Source organism: Acomys russatus, chromosome 16 (assembly GCF_903995435.1).
Source record: "Acomys russatus chromosome 16, mAcoRus1.1, whole genome shotgun sequence".
Lineage (NCBI taxonomy): Eukaryota > Metazoa > Chordata > Mammalia > Rodentia > Muridae > Acomys > Acomys russatus.
In genome coordinates, this window is record NC_067152.1 from 34,382,119 (window position 1) to 34,401,259 (window position 19,141).

Below are 19,141 nucleotides of genomic sequence, written 5' to 3' on the forward strand. Positions count from 1 at the left end.
GTGTTTTTCCACAAGCAGCACACAGTGGGCACCTGCATGTGCCGTAATATGTACAAGAAGGCTTAACATAAACCAGCTCAACTTTATGAACTGCCTTCAATTGGGTATGCCGCCTGTGTGATGGAAAATGTCCTGCTGATGCCCTTTCCACATTAATAATACACATATAAGTAACAGGCAGGGGCGTTAGAAAGGCATCTTTAAAGCTGTATGACCCAGCTTGACCTGGGTCTGATCAACGGAACGTCTGGATCAAGTTGCAACTTGTAGAAAATACCGAGGAGTCTCACAAACCGGGACATGGAGGAGCCTCGCCAGCTCTACCTGGGGTATGTGCATGGTCAAATTTGGGCTGTGGGAAACTCTGAAGGCCCCAACATCTAGGGAATTCCCAAATTATTGTGGGGGGATGGGGACAGGAGGACATTGATAATTAGAGGAGATATGGGGACATTTCCAATTATTTTTAAATGTGCAAGATTAAAATTACAGTGCAGGGATATGTACTCAGGTGATAAAAGGAAACAGGAAAGTGATCATTCTCCAAGCCCCAAGAGTAGGCACTTGAGCAGGAGGGGTCAGAGGCGAGTTCTCTATTCAGCTTAGGCAGAGGCTAGCAGGATGTTACACTTTATCGTCCTTCTTTAAACAATGCATTTGGTTGCGTGGCTTCCTCCATATACATTTTATTGTGCGGTGAAAGGGTTAAAACTGTGATCCAACTTTGCTCCCCAAGGGAACGCCAAAGCAGAAAACTCCAATACACATGTAGCCATTTAGCTTTAAATTTTCATGAATTAAAATTAAGTAATAAAAAATTCAGCTCCTCATTTCAAAGGTTTACTAGCCAGATGGTGTCTGTGGCTACCACGTGGCAACAATGCAGAATAAAATTCCTATGGGGCAGTCAGTGGTCATCTAGGCAGAGGGGGCTTTCCAGATCGCCAGAGCGCCAGGGATTCCTTGGTCATCTCCGCCTGCAAATACAGGCAATCCGTGGATTCCTGCCAATGACAAGGAATATAAACTCACAGTGCTAGCCATCCACCCAGCAGCCACATGGGCAACAAGCTGACCTCACCCAGAGTCACATTACCCTAGTGCGGCTAACGGTGGGGACAAGGGACAGGTCTGAATCGCCATCGAGAAAAACATCTGGCTTGTGCCCAGATGTACCACACCCAAACAACACTGACAGAAAGCTGTGGCCTCCAAGACTTAAGAAAACTGACTAAGAGAAAGACCAAGAGAAAATGTGTGTGTGTGTGTGTGTGTGTTGGGGGGAAGAGGAGGGGCAAGTGGTTCGAAACAGGATCCTAGAACAGAGAGCATAGTCATGGCAATTTCGAGAAAAATTCAGAAAGGGTTTATAATTTAATGAACTGCTGTGCTACCATTAATTTCCTGGTTTTGATCATTATACAGCAGTTCAGTCAATGTCGACACTGGGAGGTACTGGGAAAGGTACAGAAACTCCCCACCTTTTATTTTAAAGGTGTGTGTATGTGTGAGAGGGGAGGGGGGAGAGAAGAAGAGGTGGGGGAGAGCGAGAGAATTTAAATCAGTTCAACATAAACAGTTTAGGGAAAAGAACCCTATTTCTTCTAAAGTAAACAAAGAATTACACATACCTGTAACTACAGAACGTCGAAGCTTAGATGCAGGAGGATCATGCTTTTGAGGCCAGCCTAAACCACAATGTGAGACCCAGTTCCCAAAATTAATTAATTAATAATCATGTAATTAAAACAAAGGCTGGCAAGAAAGAACTCCAGTTAGAACTAGACACAGTTGGACCACTAAGGGAGGAGACGTGCTTGGCATAACCAGGGCAGATGGTATAAATAAAGGTAAGCCCCCCTCTCTCGCCAAGAAACACCCAAGGACGTCCTCCAGAAAAGTGAGTTGGGTTACTGGAAGAGAAAAATGTGCTGTTGGGGGCAAAGGGGGGACAATGAAGGTGAGATGCTGCCAGCCTGCCCTTGGCATATAGGTATAGCCAAAGTTTCCACAATTATTTATATACACCTGATCCACAGTGATCATTTCAGACTGTCTTTAGAATATCAGACACCCTTCCTCAGTTTCAGGTTTTGAACATGTTTCAAAGACAGTTGGAGTGATAAAGAATGCCCAATAGGGCTGGGCAGTGGTGGCGCACGCCTTTAGTCCCAGCACTCGAGAGGCAGAGGCAGGTGGATCTCTGTGAGTTCGAGGCCAGCCTGGTCTACAAAGTGAGTCTAGGACAGCCAAGACCACACAGAGAAACCCTGTCTCAATTAACCTCCCCCCCCCCAAAAAAAAGAATGCCCAACAGGCTGCCCGGATAATTCCCCAATGAAAAATAAAGAGCTATCATTTGTAAATAAGTTTTAATTATTTATTACATTTTCCTTCATTTATTGTGCATCTATTTGCGTGTGTGCATGTACGCATGTGCACAGTGGAACACATGTGAAGGTCAGAGGACAATTAATGAAGAGTCAGTTCTTTTCTTCTACCAGGTAGATACTGGGGATCGAACTCAGGTCCTCAGACTTTGTAGCAAGCCCTTTTAGATACACTGATCCATCTTGCCAACCCTGGGGCTCACTTCTAAAGCAGCTTAGAAATCTAGCACATGGGAAACAATTTTTCCTGAGGAATATTTACAGGACTTTAGTGTTGTACTTGGCTTTGGCAGAAAATAAATATTGGGAAATGGCATGCATAAACATTCGTGTTTCATTTATCATCAGATCTGCCACTTTGTTTATTTTGTGTGGTTATTAGCTGCGTCCACAGTTCTGAGATCAGAACCTCAAATCTACAGCACAGAAACTCTAGGAAACAAAGGCTTAACTTCTGCATCCGGCATGGACTGTTGTCTAGAAATAACTTCCATGCTAAGAATGGGACAGCTTGGAATACGGCAAGCAAACCAGCCAAATAGAAATGCTGCAGTTTGTATCAGCCTTTGAGTCTTGTTCCGAGGATGACTAAAAATATGTGCATCTGAAGATTAAAAGAATAAAAACAATTTTAATTAATTAGTTAATTAATTAATTAAAATGAAAAATCAGTTCTGGTGGAAGATCAAGGCAAGGTCAATGGCATATTAACAAACAAAGGTATATAATTCCAAAGAGAGTCTTTTCCTTGCTCATGAACTCTCGGTATAACACAAATCCAAAAGCGTCAGTATTTTTACTGTTGCTTAAAATAGGTCTTCATATATAATTGCAAGAAGGTTTATCTATAAACTATCAGAGTTACACACACAATCCTAAGTTACTCGGAACCCCTAGACTTGAATGAAAGCTGTGCATCTGCTCCTAGAAGAAAGCCAGAGGAAGCTGGGCCTGTTCTGCGTACATCCCTCAGGCTGCTGGATGTTGCACAGATGTTCCTGGGTGGGCACCCACACTCATAGGCAGCAGCCCTCTTGACTCAAGTCCACAGAACACAATACAGAAATGCATAAGCTGCCAGGAGGTAGGAGGATGGCACAATAGGTACACTGAAAGGCAAGGAGCAGAGGCTGGAGACCAGAGTGCCCACTGGTGTGCCTGGGCTACAGAAAGCTACTTATCTCCCTCACAGCCAACGTCACAGCTGCCTGCACCACATCCAGACACATAGACATATACGTATACGCAGGAAGAATAACATATTCATGAAACTAATTCTGGTTGCTTCACTTGTGCATGAGATGCTTTTGGCAGACTGGACCATTGGTGAGAGTTGATTGATAGCCTCAGTTTTATCCCATTGTATCATTAGCTTTGGCTTTTTATGCATTTCCCCAGCTGTCTCTTTTTTGCCAAGTTATATTACATTTTGTTGTACTATTCTGAAGCCATGTGGTGACTTTATCTTAGACTTTTAACTCTGCTCCATCCCCAATTGGATGTCACTATGTATCTCTGGCTGGCCTGGTACTTGCTGTGTGGACCAGGCTCGTCTTGATCTCATACAAATTCACTTGCCTCTGCCTCCTGAGTGCTAGGATTAAAGGCATGTGCCACCATATCTGGTTTTTTTTTAAAATATATTCATATCAGATGAATTAAACTTTTGTTAGCTATGAAAAAATGTTCTTTTATGAACCATCAGATTTTTCTTATTGCTTAAATTATGATAGAGTCGAAAGCAATGGAATTATGCTTGTGTGGTGTAGGTTGGCCATCTGAATCTATATACATCTCAGAAGGTGACTCCTGACCTCCTTGGTCATTCTGGTAGACATAGGGTCAGGAAGAGCCATGTTCACAGAATTTAGATCAAGAAAGCCACACTTTAAAATTGAAACCAAATGAGTGTGAAACTGGAGGGACAGAGCACACTTTAGTGACCAACCTCAGCACACGAAAACTAGATTCACTCCAAAGTCAAGTTCAGGATGATTACTGGACAATGACTCCCAGTAGGATTGCTGTGGTTTGCACTCGACCTATGAAATTCTAAATATTTCTGGTGGAGTGGTTATGGTTACAGCAACTGAATTGAGAGTTACTTGAATTTACAAGACGGAACAGGAAGCACTTTTAAATTCTTCTATATGATGTAGTTAGGAATCAGTATTTAAATTGTTTTCAATAGTAAAATTCTCTTCTCCTATTTTAGGACAGTCTGTCTATGGGCCATTTTAGTTAAGACAGTTATATATATTTATATGAATCCACCCACCAGAGGCTCAAGTATTAACATAAAATATGGAAATGAATTTATTTAACTTCACGGTCAATGTTTTGGTTTGGTTTTGCGTCAGGGATGAGGACCCAAGCTTGCCAGGCAAGCAAGCACTCCACCTCTAAGCCAGATGCCTGGCTGAAGTCTGGACACAAACTAAGCAAAGCCTCCACAAGTGTGAGGCTCGCTTTTCCCCGGTCCCTGAGACTTCTGTGTCTGTGGCCATAAACGGCACCACAAATCACACTTCACTTAAAAACCTGAAGGAAAAACAACTGAAATTAGAAGCATAAAAGGGATTGGCTATGTGTCTGTGTGGCTTCAGGTGTGAAGAAAACACTGCCACGAAAACCCACACTGCCACTGAATCTGCTCGGTTTCAAGTCCCAGCCCCACCACTCCCTGCTGGCATAAATAAACGGAGGGGGAGCTGTGCAACTTCTCTCTGCTCCACAGTCCCTGCTGCAGAGCAGGGGTGCCACTGCCAGCTCTCCACAGGGAGAACACAACGGCCACACGTTGTAAGCACACATCAGCTCAGGAGCAGTGTGCAAACTGCCATTTCTCCCTTGGGAGCTCGGATAAAAGTCTAGGTGAAAACCCATCTTATACTTCAACCCAGAGCCCCAGAGCTCGGTGGTATTTCTTGCAACATTCTCTGGTTTGGTGCAAACAGTCTAAGTTCAGACTATAAGTACGAAAGGAATAGCCAATGATAATAAGTAGAAAAAAATCTAACTAAATGAACAGCTAGTTTTTAAAATAATGGTGCCTGTTTTAAATATTTGAATGTTCTGACTCTATATTTCCCTTATTAATCTGTAGAGCATATCTAGTAAAATTAAGTGCATCATAGCCAGACTTAATTTCTGTGGACTTCTAAAAGCGACTCTGTAATCAGTCTCCCAGGCTTCCTTCGAGAGAGCCCGCAACAGTGTGTAGGCGGCAGCTTTGTAAAAGCAAGGGCATTTCCTACTTCAATACAAAGTATCTTTCACAAGAAGCTACAATGCCTGATCACCTCTGTGACATTTTCCTGAAACATGAACAAGACACGGGAAAAAAAAAAAAAAAAAAAAAAAAAAAAAAAAAAAAAAAAAGACACATGAGGAAACAACGTATCCTTACAAAAGAGCCACTGCTCACTGAATCTTCAAGTACCAATAGCCCCATAAACACTTCTCCCATCTCCTCTAGGACTCGGGAACTGCGACAGGTAACATCTTAAATAATATAGCCTCCCATCCTGGTCTGTTTTGCTATCAGAGCACAAAAGTTACACTCGTATACCATGCTTCCTGCTATTATTTCCTCGCCTTAGAATGTCTGCCCCATCATCCCCAGGCAAGGAAATTCCATGCACTCTCTAAGCCCAAATCTGAAGCCACCACCTACTATATAAAACAGCATGTTCTGCCTTCCCACGTGCCTCCACAGTTCTTAATTCATTTAGACTAGAATACAATATTATTCTACACACTAGATGTAAACATACACTAGTTGTAAAGTCATGACTTTGATGCTTTCATGGAGGCCTCTTGGGCTCCTCACTAAGTTCCTGGTACAAGGCTTATTGTCCTGTGTGCTGACCTGCTCGAATGGTACAAGTGCGACAGTGGCCCATGCATCCCAAGTACATTCCTAATATATTGGCTCTTGATCCCTCAACACCTCCACAATCAAGTGTGGTCAGTGAGTGACAAACACATCAAGAAATGGCCACTTGTGAGAGCCAGCATGGGTCACACCTTAAGAACACAACATATGGACCCGGGATTGATTCCCAGCTCCACCACTTTCAGACTGTGAACACTGTCAACACTTGTCCTCTGGCACATCTGTAAAATGGAAGCTACACAGCTCACCTCTTCAGGACTGTTGAGGTCAACTAAAGTTCAAATTAATTAAAGTACATGGAACTGTGTTTAACTGTGAAAACACTACATGGGAGGAGAGGGGACAAGGTAGTTGTCATTGCATCTCAAGCAAAAGAAAATCCCCACTCGGCAGACCACGTTCAGTAAGCACACACACGAGTGACGTGACACACCATAAGAGTCATGGTTGCCACTGGGGGTGCAACTCAGTGGTAAAAAATTTACAAAACACACTAAAAAAGAAAAGTTTGCTCGGGTCAGACCTAAACAAATCTATAAGATAACTTCATGCCCCATGTTCACAGCATTAACGACTTCCCAATTTCTTATTAGAGTTATCCAGACAAGACAGATGGACCTTGTATTTCTTGAAATACCAAAAATAGAAATGTGTAGATATGGGGGCGTGGGGGGGGGGTGGAGACAGCGAGGGAAGGCGGCATGAAAGATGAACTGTCCCTATACTAATCTTGCTTTGTAGACTTGCTCCTAAATAATTCCAGTTTCGCGCTGACAATTAATCAAGCCATTCTCCTCTGCTCCATTCTTTACAGGAACCTATTTCCACAAGTCATTTTTCCCTTTGTATAATTTAGTAGAGAGGTAGTTTCTTTCTCTTTCTTTCTTTCTTTCTTTCTTTCTTTTTTCCTTTAGCAATTTCAACCCAATCTAACTGTTAATTCTGTGTCCCCACCCAGATGCTTATGGCTTAACTTAACTTCTACAGTGAGTTTCACAGTTTGGTGGAAAACAAGAGCTGAAATGAAGGGTTTGCTGTGGAAAGTCTGAGAAGGAGAAGGACCGCAGACTAAGCCCGTCTAGTCCCAGAGAAGTGGCTCTGTGTTTCTCTTAATGGCATCACTCTTTCCTCGCCTACAAATCCTGGCTGCACAAGCACTGAAAAGAGACAGTTCCCAGTTGGCTGGGAGGAATGTTTCTGCAGAGCTGTTACAGTCTGAATACAGGCCCTGCCTCCAAGCTAGAGATGCTCTCAACTCTCTCACTCTGCAGAGGAGATTCTAGGGTACTTTTAGAACAAAATCACATAAAATGGGAAAGCCGTGATAGTGTATAGCTCCTAATAAATGTTAGCTTTTTCTTCTTTCTGTTTGGGGAAAAAAAAAACTTTAAAGCTATTGCAATTCAATTATAGACATTTTATGCCACCATTCCTATCCCTTCTTTCTCACCTTGAAGCTCAAAAAGCCTTTCAAGTTCAGGATGTTTAAAAATAACAGAATCAATGTGGTTGGGCATGAAAATGTGGGGTCAGCTATTAGCAATCTCACAGTAAAACAGAACATTGAAGTGACGGGGCCAAACGTGCCCTGAAGAGTGGCTTGAATTTCTCGTCTTGGATCCAGTACATCTTGCCTTCCTAATACGGCCCAGAAGATGCCCTTGTTTTATTTGTGGCAGTAAGATTTGTTCCTGGTGCCTGCATGCCTTTCATAATAGAGAAGGAATGTAAGTTTCATTCTCGCTGTACTAGTGTCAGCACTATACACAATGCATAGATGCAAACTTTGTTGTTGGTGTTTTTTTTTGTTTTGTTTTGTTTTGTTTTTCTCTCTCTCTTCTTGCAAAGCTGCTGAGTCCTCTGAAGGTTGGCATGCCTTTGTATACGAAACTAGCTTTGGCCAGGTGTGGTGGCGCACGCCTTTAATCCCAGCACTCGGGAGGGAGAGGCAGGCAGATCGCTGTGAGTTCGAGGCCAGCCTGGTCTACAAAGTAAGTCCAGGGTGGCCAAGGCTACACAGAGAAACCCTGTCTCAAAAAACCAAAAAAAAAAAAAAAAAAAAAAAAAAAAAAAAAAAAAAACAAAAAACAAAAAACTAGCTTTAAAAAATATATAAGGACAACACTTTGGCAAAAGCCACTGTCTTCCTGGTTATGATCATCCATATCATCACTGCTCTAATGTTTATATAATCACACACCCAACAAATATTTACAGAGTGTCTACTGGAGTACCAGACACTGCACTAAACACTGGAGACACACACAAAAAGAAGACTCAGACTTGCACTCTGCCAGCAGAGGAAAGAGTGAGGGGGAGAGATGGTTTAGTGATAAGCTCCCACAATGCGCATAAATATCCAGAATGGCAGGAAGCTTGAGGCAGGCCTGAGCTACCCTGCTGCTAAGTCATCTGGTCAACCACAACACATGACGGCCAGAGGACCGGAAGGAAGCATTCCTATAGGCAGGAGGAAAACATCCATTGGAAGGTCTGAAGAAACGGGAGAAGAAGGGATCCACCCTTCTGAGAGCTGAACTGCACCCTGTCAGGGCAGCTCAGAAATTAATGTGATTTTGAAAGCTGTCTGACTCTGTAAGGGAAAGCAGATGCAAGACCTGAGGGCTGCTGTGTCTACAAACTTAAATTTGAGCGATAGCATCTGGGACGGCCATCCGAGGGTATGAAATCAAGACACCATAAAATGAAAGAAAGGGAGCCTGCTTGTCCAACTCCTCCATAAAAGTAGACATCTGTTAGGTCCCCACTGCCTGGGAGGGGAATAAGCACTCCATACACTACAGCTCTGGCTACGGGTGGGGGAGGAATGCAGTAATAAAATGACAGAGCACTCTCACTCCCCAAGTAAAAGAGAGCCACTCAGCCATTCACCAGAAATCTCTTAAGAGGGGGCATACAGTGCCAAATGAGACTATCTGGCATCAGTTCTAGCCTGGTATCCCTGCCTACAACAAGTAGTGTGCATCTTTACTGGATGGGGGCGGGAGGCAGTTGAGAAGAGCCTGAGCTGCAGCTGCCATCAGCCCCTAACATCCAAGCATTAAGTATGATTAGTAGTGCCGCCTTGACTTGGACACAGTACTTTGTATATTGTTACAAATCCTCCAGAGTTGCTAATTAATGCCAAGAGTTCATTTATAGGGCACTAAGGAGATGCCTCAGTGGGTAAAGCATGTGTCATACAACCACGAAGACCTGAGTTCAAGTCCCCTGAGCCCAAAGCAGTACAGTGCACCTATGTAATCCTGATGCTCCTGTAGGGAGATGGGAGGTAGAGATAGGAAAACCTCCACTCCTGTAGCTCAGAAGCCGACTGTCTTATCATAGCACAATGGAAGAAAACAAGAGACTCTGTCTCAACAAAGTGGAAGACGAGGACCAGCTTCTGAATCCATTCTCTGATCTCTACATGCATACTACGGTCTGTGCACGCCTCCATTCACAGACAAATGTATACACATAGATGCATATGACAAAGATGTTTCTGAAAAAGAGTTTATCTACAGTCATCATTTGGGAGTGAAGGACCAGTCTGAAAGGGGGTGTCAAGGTGTGAGTCTCTGCTTTATAGACAAATGATTACAGAAACCTCTGGTGCAACTATGAACCACATGAGCAGCTGGAGCCCACTGCCAGTTTTAGGAGGTTGAGGTTTTGTGCTACCTGTAAGGTGTGTGTCCTTAGGCTGGGGGTCACAATTTCGTGGTCCTGGGCTTAATTCCAAGCAGCACAAAACAAACAAGCAAACAAAACGAGGCAGTGATCCCAGAGCATAAGAACAAATATTCCATTCAAGTTGGCCAAGCACACAATTCTGCTCAGCCTGGCCCTCAGCCCTTGCCTATCTCCTGGCACCTGGTACTCTCACTACTTGGCAGAGGAGGACAGCTGGACATCCCTTTCCTACAAGGCTGCCAGCTCAATCCCCACTGCCCCATTTCTGTTTAAAGGTCAGTCTCAGCCTGAGAAAGCAGCTAAGCTGTTAGAGTGCTTGCCTAGTGTTGAATGCCCATCACATAAACAAGTACAGTGGTGCATGCCTGGGATGCCAGCACTTGAAAGGCAGCCGCAAGAAGATCAGAAGTTCGAAGTCATCCTCAGCCACATTGCTAGTTCAAGGCCAGCCTGGTCATATGAGACAGTATCTCAAAAAAAGAGTCAGCCTCCGCTAAGTGAGTCTCTCTCTCTGGAATCCCCCAGTGTGTATAGCCCAGGGCAGATAAACAACACACATACACACACACACACACACACACACACACACACACACACACACACACACACCAATCAAACACCAATTTTCACTTTCTTGAGAGAAGGTAAAACCCATCCTGGTCAGGTATGTTAACAGGGCTTCTAGATAAAATGGCACTAGCAAGGTAGAAGAAAAACTGACTTTTATTACTGAAAAGCTGGACCATAGGATATGGTATATGTGTCCTGGCAAAAGACGTTCAAGATTCCTAACTGCCATAGAGTAGAAAAATACAGGTTTGCTCCCATGGCGCTCTGAGAATCCAGGGTTGACCCTGCAGAGTCATGAGCTCCTATTGATTGCAGTCCCAGGCAAGACTGACTTCCGATGCTCTCTCAGGGATATATCTCAGCCAAACAGCCTGGGCTGGAAGTTCATTTTAATGTGTGACATTAAACAAAAAAAGAGAGAATTTAAAAAAAAAGAAAGAAAGAAAAAGAAAAGGAGGAGTAATTCAGAGGCCAGCTAGATGTAAGAAACTACGTGAGTAACTGCCTGGCACCTCAAATAAGCAGGTCACGTTTTTTTTCAGAGGCTGCTTCCACCACTGTAACTAGAGATGGGCAGGGCTGTTGCTAACTCTGAGAAGGGGGGAAAAAAGGGACTTGGCTCATTCCCATGTCCAGTAGTGAAAGCAGCAGACTCTGTGAGAGCGTACCAAGGACGGTCCTAGACAACTGCTTTTGGAAGCAGCAGATGCAGGACAGAAACGCTGCCTGGAAACAGACCTCCCTGCCTAACAGACATTAAACTCCATGCCATCGATGTCTTAGCCATACAAATCTATGTCTTTTTCCTCTTCCTTTCTCTGAAAGAAACAAGAGAAGAAAAATGTGGGTGAGAATTGGCTATATCTGCTAATGTTAGGGAAAGGAGATGAGTGCTGGAACCATCACGTTAAAAAAAAAAAAAACCAACCAAACAAACAAAAAACAGGAAGCAGAAAATTGTAAGCAAAAATTCAAACGTCAAATGCAAGCCTCGTGGCCAACCTTTAAGAGCTAGAAAAAGACAAGGCTGTCTTGCTCTCCGAAGGCCTCAAGGAAGCTATTTCATAGCTTCTGGGCCTGCTGTATATGTCTTTTTTCTTCTTCCTGGGATTTAAGGCTCTTGGTTTCACCATCATCCAGACAGTAAATTCTCAAAGAGGATCCTTCTGGGTTGCAGCCCTGGTAATACCATTTTTCAGAGTTGTGCACCCACAATGCACTATAAATAAGAATGGCACAGCATCCACTTTGGAAGAGTGGGAATAACTCAACAAACACTTCTGCGGAAGTTCCCAGTTTCCATTTATGTTAAATCTTGGGCCAAGGAAATAAAGTTAAGTGTTCCATGTGAGGATAGAATCCTTTCTAAGTGACACAGATTACAAACCAGCTTTTTAGGGCTAAACTTATTTATTATTTTAGTCTTATACTTCTTATCACTCACTGAGCAAAATTATGACAAAGCTCTATTACCTGTGACACTGATATGTGACTCCTGTTTAGAACATATGCAAAGAGAGAGAGAGAGAGAGAGAGAGAGAGAGAGAGAGAGAGAGAGAGAGAGAGAAGAGGAATGACAGAGGGTGGGGGTTGCCAAGGGAGGAGGAGGGTACGCTTGCTACAACTCCTTTACCTATTGACCAAAGCAAAAACAATTTGTTTCTGTAGCTAGAAAATACTGTCATCAGGTTAGAAAAGCCTAATGTATAAAAAAGCTTCAGGGCCAGGTGTGTCTTTACTCCCAGTACTCAGGAGGCAGAAGCAGGGAGATCTTTGAGACTTTAAAGTCATCTTGGCCTTACACAGTGAGAGCCTTTCTAAATAATAATAATAATAATAATAATAATAATAATAATAATAATAATAATAATAATAATTTTTTAATCCCCAAATTTCTGCTAATTTGGAGGAAAAAGGCTGCCCAATGATGTAGATGAGGATGAGTTAGGCTCCTGGTAGCAGCCAGAACCAAAGAGAACTAAGTCAGAGAACATTTAAGATGGCCAGGTACTCAGAGAAGCACTGATTTTTAAGGAGGCATTAAAAGCAACACAGGTAGGCTAAGTACTGCTTGGGTATTAAAAGCACTGTCCTGGGCAGAGCATCTTTCTTAATTAAGTTACCCCAGTAAGATACCATATGACCACCAGAAGCCAAGCACAGAAGAGACACACTACACAAGATGTGGTAGCAGACAGAACTCCTACATACTTCATCCTTGATAAGGCTACTGTGATTTAAAACATGTGGAGTGTGTGTGTGTGTGTGTGTGTGTGTGTGTGTGTGTGTGTGTGTGTGTGTGTGCACTAGGCGAATTCATTACTTAAAGCAAAAGGTAAATTCTTCAAAGCCAAGAACTGGACATAAAGCATGAATCTCTACTTCGCCTGGTTTGTTTGTAAATCCAGTATTGTTACAAATCTAGTAAAGCAATTCACAGAAGAAATACAGATGGCTACTGCACATTCGGGGTTGGGGGAGGGGAGCATTTGACCTCACTAATAACGCAGGAGACAGAAGTTAAAAGCAAAACCCCTTTCCCCCTCTGACATTAGCAAAGGAAAGGGTGATTTCTATGGCAACCACTTTACCTAGAGGCCAAAGGGCAAGTGTGTTTTACATTCATAGTGAACTGTGCATTGGAGCCTTTTTGGACAGCAACTCTACCGTACTCATTAAAACTTAAAATGCACACATCCACACTTCTAGGTGTCTATTCTAGAAATACCTACCCTGGTTCCTAGGGATGCTCTCTACCCTGGTGTCTATTAGAACTCAGTAACAGCTGAGATACCCTGCAGTGGGGAAAAGTGTGACAACCACACAGCCGAGGCCACTGTGTAGAGTCAGGCAGAGCTGACGCTGGCATGGACAGCTATTTAGCATACACTGAGAGAAAACAATGCACCTGCACAAATAACATAAAAGGACGATCTCTTTACATCTAACTGTATGCAAACAAGGGCTAAAGGGGTGTTTTTGAAAGACATTGTTCCTGGCAGAGGTAGAAAGAGAAAGGAGTGTACTATTTCACTTTTTAAAAATTGTATGAGCATATTTTAAAAAGAGATCACGTCAAATGAAGATATGAAGGTCTGAGGCTATTAATCTGAGAATCTACTGGAAGCTCGGCACATGCTGTGCAGGAAATCTCACAGAACTGGTGACCTCGCACCACAGCCATCCTGTGCCTGCTCTGACCAGTGGGCTGGCAGAGACCGACTCAACTCTAAATCATTTTCATGGGGAAAAAGATAGTTTTAAAACAGCATACCTACGTTCTCCTGGGCAAGTAATAGATGAGGAAATTCAGTAAAAAAATTTTTGTAAGTTCCCATAGGCTCTGACCCAAACTGACGCCACAATCAAAATAGTAACAGACTCATCTCATTTGCATCTTTCAACTACCTAAAATCACGTTCAAACCTAGACACAAAGCTACTATAAAGTACAGGCCCCACAACTTTGAGAACCAAAGTCTTTCTTTCATCTCTTACAGAGGCTGATGCAACCTGCTTTCCTCTTTATTCTTTGTTTAAAGGGAATATCCGTTCATTTCCAAATGGAGCTCTCAAAATGACTCATTCAATCAGCGTTTTAAGCACATCATGGAATTAAGAAAGGTAACAGTATTAATGATCATTATGCTATAAAATGCCCCCTCTCTAAAATGTGCATTAGAAACAAGGTCACCAAATGGGAAGTTTACAAAAAGATAATCAACTTAGTAATACACCACCACTTGTGAAGTAGAAGAGCACACACGGTGCTTTACTTCTTAGGACGACATTTTCCAGGCTAGAATGTACTTTCCACTCGCCCTAATAATAAACCTATGCCCAGATGGGAAATGTAACCCGAACTAAATAAACATGCTATAGACAATGAGCAGGCAAACCAGCAGGTGAGCTAGGGAGCCTGAAATGCCCTCACAAGCTATAAAAGTTATTTATCCAACTCAACAGATAAGACATAAGAAGTTCGATATTTGACGGCCGCACAGTAATGGTGGCTTTGGTTTCGGTGAGCACCATGCCACTGTAGGGGAGAGAGAAGACCAGTAAAGCCTGCCACAGGAGAGCATGCATGCAGTATTTACCTAAGCTGGAGGAAAGGCATGCCACACAGTGATACTAGAGCTGTCAGGCACTCTCATATCACTGACATAATGTCAAAGTGTGCATACTCTGTTCCTGGTGACAATAGGTGATCTACACAACGTTCTTAGAGTGATGTATAGCTTAAAATTAATTGTCTCAAGTACCCAGTGTATGGGGGGGTGCGGGGGGCACCAGGGGAGAGGAAAGTTGAGGAAAAAAACAAAGAAAGGAGAAAGAACGGGAAAGAAATGCCCCATGAATACAAAGTGATTCCTTTTTTTTTTTTTTTTCTAAACACCCACACAAAGACAGCAGTTTCTGACAGGAATGTTCTCAGCAAAAAAATAAAATTACAGGAAGGCTTTTGCTTCTTTTTTTTTTTTTCAATGAGAAAAAGGCACTACCATGTGAGTTTTTTTCTTTAAAAAATCACTTATATTTTGAAAATATTATCTAAATAACATATATTTCAGATGACAAAGAAATGGTGAGTAGAAGTACAGTTCTGCTGTGTGGTGCTCGTTTCTGATTGTACTTGGAAAATAAGCCCGCCGAGGCAGCTTACCTTGGCACTGGAAGCCTTGTTTCCCAAACCCCCTGGAAAACAGAAAACAAGAACAAATATCTTAGCATCCTTTTCATAGAAACCACACTGTAGCAAGTTACACACACAAAAAAGTATTCTACAGAGCTTGCCTGTAATCCCAGCACTAGGGGAGGCTAGCCTGTGAGTTCGAGGCTAGCCTGGTCTACAAAATGAGTCCAGGACAGCCAAGACTACATAGAGAAACAAACAGGTTAAAAGAATATGCTCGAAACCCAAGGGCTTGATAAGAAAATGTGCCTAAATGTCTAACTAAATGAATATGTGTATGTTCATCTTTTTAAAATAAATAGGTAAATCTGCCTATAAAGGACCACCAATCGAACTATTACGAAGCTTCTATCTAGTCTTTCCCACTTCGTGATTGGTACTTAAATTTCAAAGAGCATGACTTCATACTCAAAATTGTTAACTACAATCCTTAAGTAACAAAATAGAGTTTATGGTTTTAAAATTCAGAGGTGGGGGAGTGGAGATGGTTTACTTTTATTCCTGAAAACAAAGTAACTTCTTTTCTCCCTAAAGTGAACTAAAAAGTAGCTTGTTTGAAGTTTGTTTGAAATAGTGCGTGTCTAAAAATTGTCAAAGAGCACTACCGTTTACATTTAATTTTGGCTGAAGGAATACCATTCCATGAAACACTGCTGCTATGGCTTGCATTTGAGATTATCCATGGTCTAACTTTCACTGAGAACCAATGGCATTAAAAATATTAATCCCAGAACTCGGGAGGCAGAGGCAGGTGGACCGCTCTGAGTTCAAGGCCAGCCTGGTCTACAATGAGAGTCTAGGGCAGCCAAGGCTACAGAGAAACCCTGTCTTGAAAAAAAAAGTATATACCATAGAGAATTGACTGTGGAAGCAGAGAGCCCTGACATGGACATTTGACTACAAATGCTGTTCCAACGGAATGAATGGCATCAAAATGTTCTCAGAGGAGGCTCATAACCTCTTGCTTTGCATCTTAAACTTACAAAGCACTCTACCTTCCTCTTAAAGTCATGTCCCCTGCCAAAAACAAACCTAAGTTCAAACATTTAGCTTTAAAATATAAGTGCTTAAGTACTGAAATAAAATTGCAAATTGAAGACTTATTGAAGCCATAGTGGAGGAAAACAGAGAAATTAAATGCACTGCAAGATGATTTTGGTGGGGGATTCCCTGGGCGTCCAACTGGCGGCTTTCAGATTAGGAACTGCTCAGGGTGGGAGGGAAAGGGAACTTTTACTTTCATATCACAGTGAACCTGGTGACCTGGGTACCTCATCGGGTCGCCAGGGGCTGGTCCTCTGGCCAGTGATAGTGGAGACTGATTAGTTAGCTTGGTAATCATGCAAGTCCTTTACTAACGTATCTACGTCCTGTAGAAGTAATCAGCAGCCCGTCCCCCTTGAACAGAATCTCGGGGTTAATGTGGGAGGCTTCAAGCTCTCTCTGCCCTGATGCTAAAGTCCCATCTTAAGTAGCCTCATCTACAGTGCTTCCGATGCTAACTATGGAAACTGTAAAGTGGCTGTGTTGTTCACCAAGGTGCACTTCTGAATGACTTCTTAAAGGGGAGGAAAAACCAAGCATCTTACTGACGCCCTGATGGTGGGGTTCCCCTTTTAATTATTTTCTCTGGGTGGCATGGATTCAGCACCATCATCCTTCCTATATCCACTAGGATGTGCCAACATGTCTCATGCCAGCTCACTCACTGGTAGGTGTCCAGGCGCACTGTCACCCTGTGCTGCCTCCCCACCCAGGGGGGCAGCTAAGGAATCCCAGGCATACCTCTTGCTTATAAGGAACTTCTTACTCTAAATACAGATGAAGAAAAGCCAGGGTGTCCTAAAAGAAAACTGAAACTGATACCCAAAGTGGTGGGAGGGCTACTGGGAGCGAGCGCCCTTAGTTCTTAAGCATTGGAATTTGGGGGAAGAGGGTAGTATTACTGACATTTTGAAAATCTGATGAAAGCTATAAGTCTCTCACCAAAACCAAACAAACGAACATAAATCTGCATAAACACAATTTTACCTAATTTTGCAGGAAAGATCCCTGAACCCTTCCATCTATCAAGCCCCTCAGTTACCAGCGCTGGGCGTTCACTGGAAATTACCTGGGCGCTGACACCTTGTAGCCATTACAGTATTTTTCTTAAATAAGCCCTCTGTCCTCATCAACAGGGTTACAAGTCTAATCTCCTGTTGACAGGGACTATTTTAAATGACTCCCTCTGCCCTCTGCCATTTGCCTGCTGGGTTAGCCCTCCTCCCCCACAGCAAGCTTTCAACAGTTTGCTGCCTCTCATCTCTCTCCCTCCCCATCCTTCCCCCACCCTCTGGGCTCACCCAGAAAAGTCAAAGTCTCCGGTGCCCAGACACAGCCTACAGTAGGCAAGGACCCAAGGTTCCAGCGGAGTCCCAGCCCGACGCGAGGCACAAACACTCCCCGGAACGCGCCCAGCCTGGCTCGCCAGCAACTTGGAGCTGCGCGCAGCGGCTCCCTGCTACTCCGGGGCGTGTTTCTCGCGCGTCTCGGGGCCACTCTGCCACCAACATTCTCTTTTCCCTGTCCCTTTGCTCTCACCCGGCCGCACTGGCCACTCCGCTTGGCTACCGGGAAGACCCATACGCCCCAGGAGAGGCGAGGGACCCCTGATCCGAGTCACCCCGTGCCGAGCCAAGCGTCCCTTCAGGACAGGGCATGCGTGGCAGCGCCCGGCCACTTCTCAGGGAGTGTCCCGCGTGGGTGCGCGCCTGTCACTCCAGGCGAGAGTTCGGACGCGGGCCGGGCACTCTAAGTTCTCGAAGGAGTCCTGTGCGTGAGAGTGTGGAAGCGCCTGGGCTTGGAGACTTCCCCGAGCCTCAGTCCCCGGAACCAGGAGACCTGAGCCTCGGACAAAGGTGGCTCCTGGGTCCCCTAGGCTGTCGCGCGCACCTACCAGATGAAGTCGGTGCAGTGGCTGCAGAAGGTGGGTTGCTTGAAGAAGCGGGCGATGAATTTGTGGTCCTTCACCTCGTGCACGTTCTTCTGCCTCAGCGCCCCTTTGCGAGCGAAGCGGTTGGCCACGTCCTGAGACGCCGTGGAGTCGTTGGCCGGGTAAACGTCAGCCATGGTCCCCCCCAACCACCTCTTGCCTCCGCCGGGGAGCAGCAGCCGGGGAGGGCCGGGGTGGGCGGGGGCGGCGGCCGAGGTGGCTGTGCTGAGGTGCGGGTGGTGGCGGCGGTGGCCGAGGAGAGCCTGTCCGGCGCTGCGTTGCTCGGAGCTGGGAGCCGAGCTGCTCTCACTGGCTCTCTCGGGCTCTCTGGCTCGCTGGCTGGCCCCACGCTCACTGACAGCCCGGCGCCCGGCGCTCGCGCTTCCTACTCGCGGCAGCAAGAGGCGGCCCGGAGCGGCGCCGCCCACTGCGCATGCCCGGAGAGCTGGAGTGTGTATGTGTGCACGCGCGCGCGGGCTGGAGTAGGAGCGCGCGGGACGGAGGCGCGCCCCGGGCGAGCCTCGGGCCTCTGCGCTGCGCTGAGAACGCTGCGCTGAGTGGGATAGGAGTGCTGGGGGGGGGGGGGGGGGGTGAGCCTGGCGAACAGCAGAGGGCGGCGGTCCGGGAGAGGCCCTGGAGATGCCCAGCCCAGGAAGAAGCCGGGAGGGGCGGGTCCTTTGCCGCCTGCTTCTTTTCCTCCCTTTTCCTCTGCTTCCTCCTCCCTCCTTTTTCTCCTCCTCTCCTTCCGCTAGTCGTGCAGGGCCTCCTCCTTTCCCTACCTTCCTCCCCCTACTCCCGCTTCCCTGCACATGCTTTCCTCTTTCTCGGATGGAAGTTGTGCCCCCAGAGGAACCGGGCACGGGGCCTCCCAGTGCCACCCTTTTTAGAAGGTCCACGGGTACCTTCTCTGGCTACCTG

At 44.9% G+C, this 19,141-nt stretch overlaps 1 protein-coding gene across 1 annotated transcript in view; it reads right to left on the minus strand.

Annotated features, from left to right (window-relative positions):
• Prkca (protein kinase C alpha) overlaps positions 1-18,624 on the minus strand; it is a 392,514-nt gene extending 373,890 nt beyond the window's left edge. Inside the window, exons 1-2 of the mRNA XM_051158935.1 lie at positions 18,188-18,624; positions 15,220-15,251 (exon numbers count right to left, since the gene is read on the minus strand). Coding sequence (XP_051014892.1) covers positions 15,220-15,251; positions 18,188-18,360 — 205 coding nt within the window. The 5' untranslated portion in view covers positions 18,361-18,624. The remainder of the gene's footprint in view (positions 1-15,219; positions 15,252-18,187) is intronic.
• Positions 18,625-19,141: the final 517 nt, after the last annotated feature.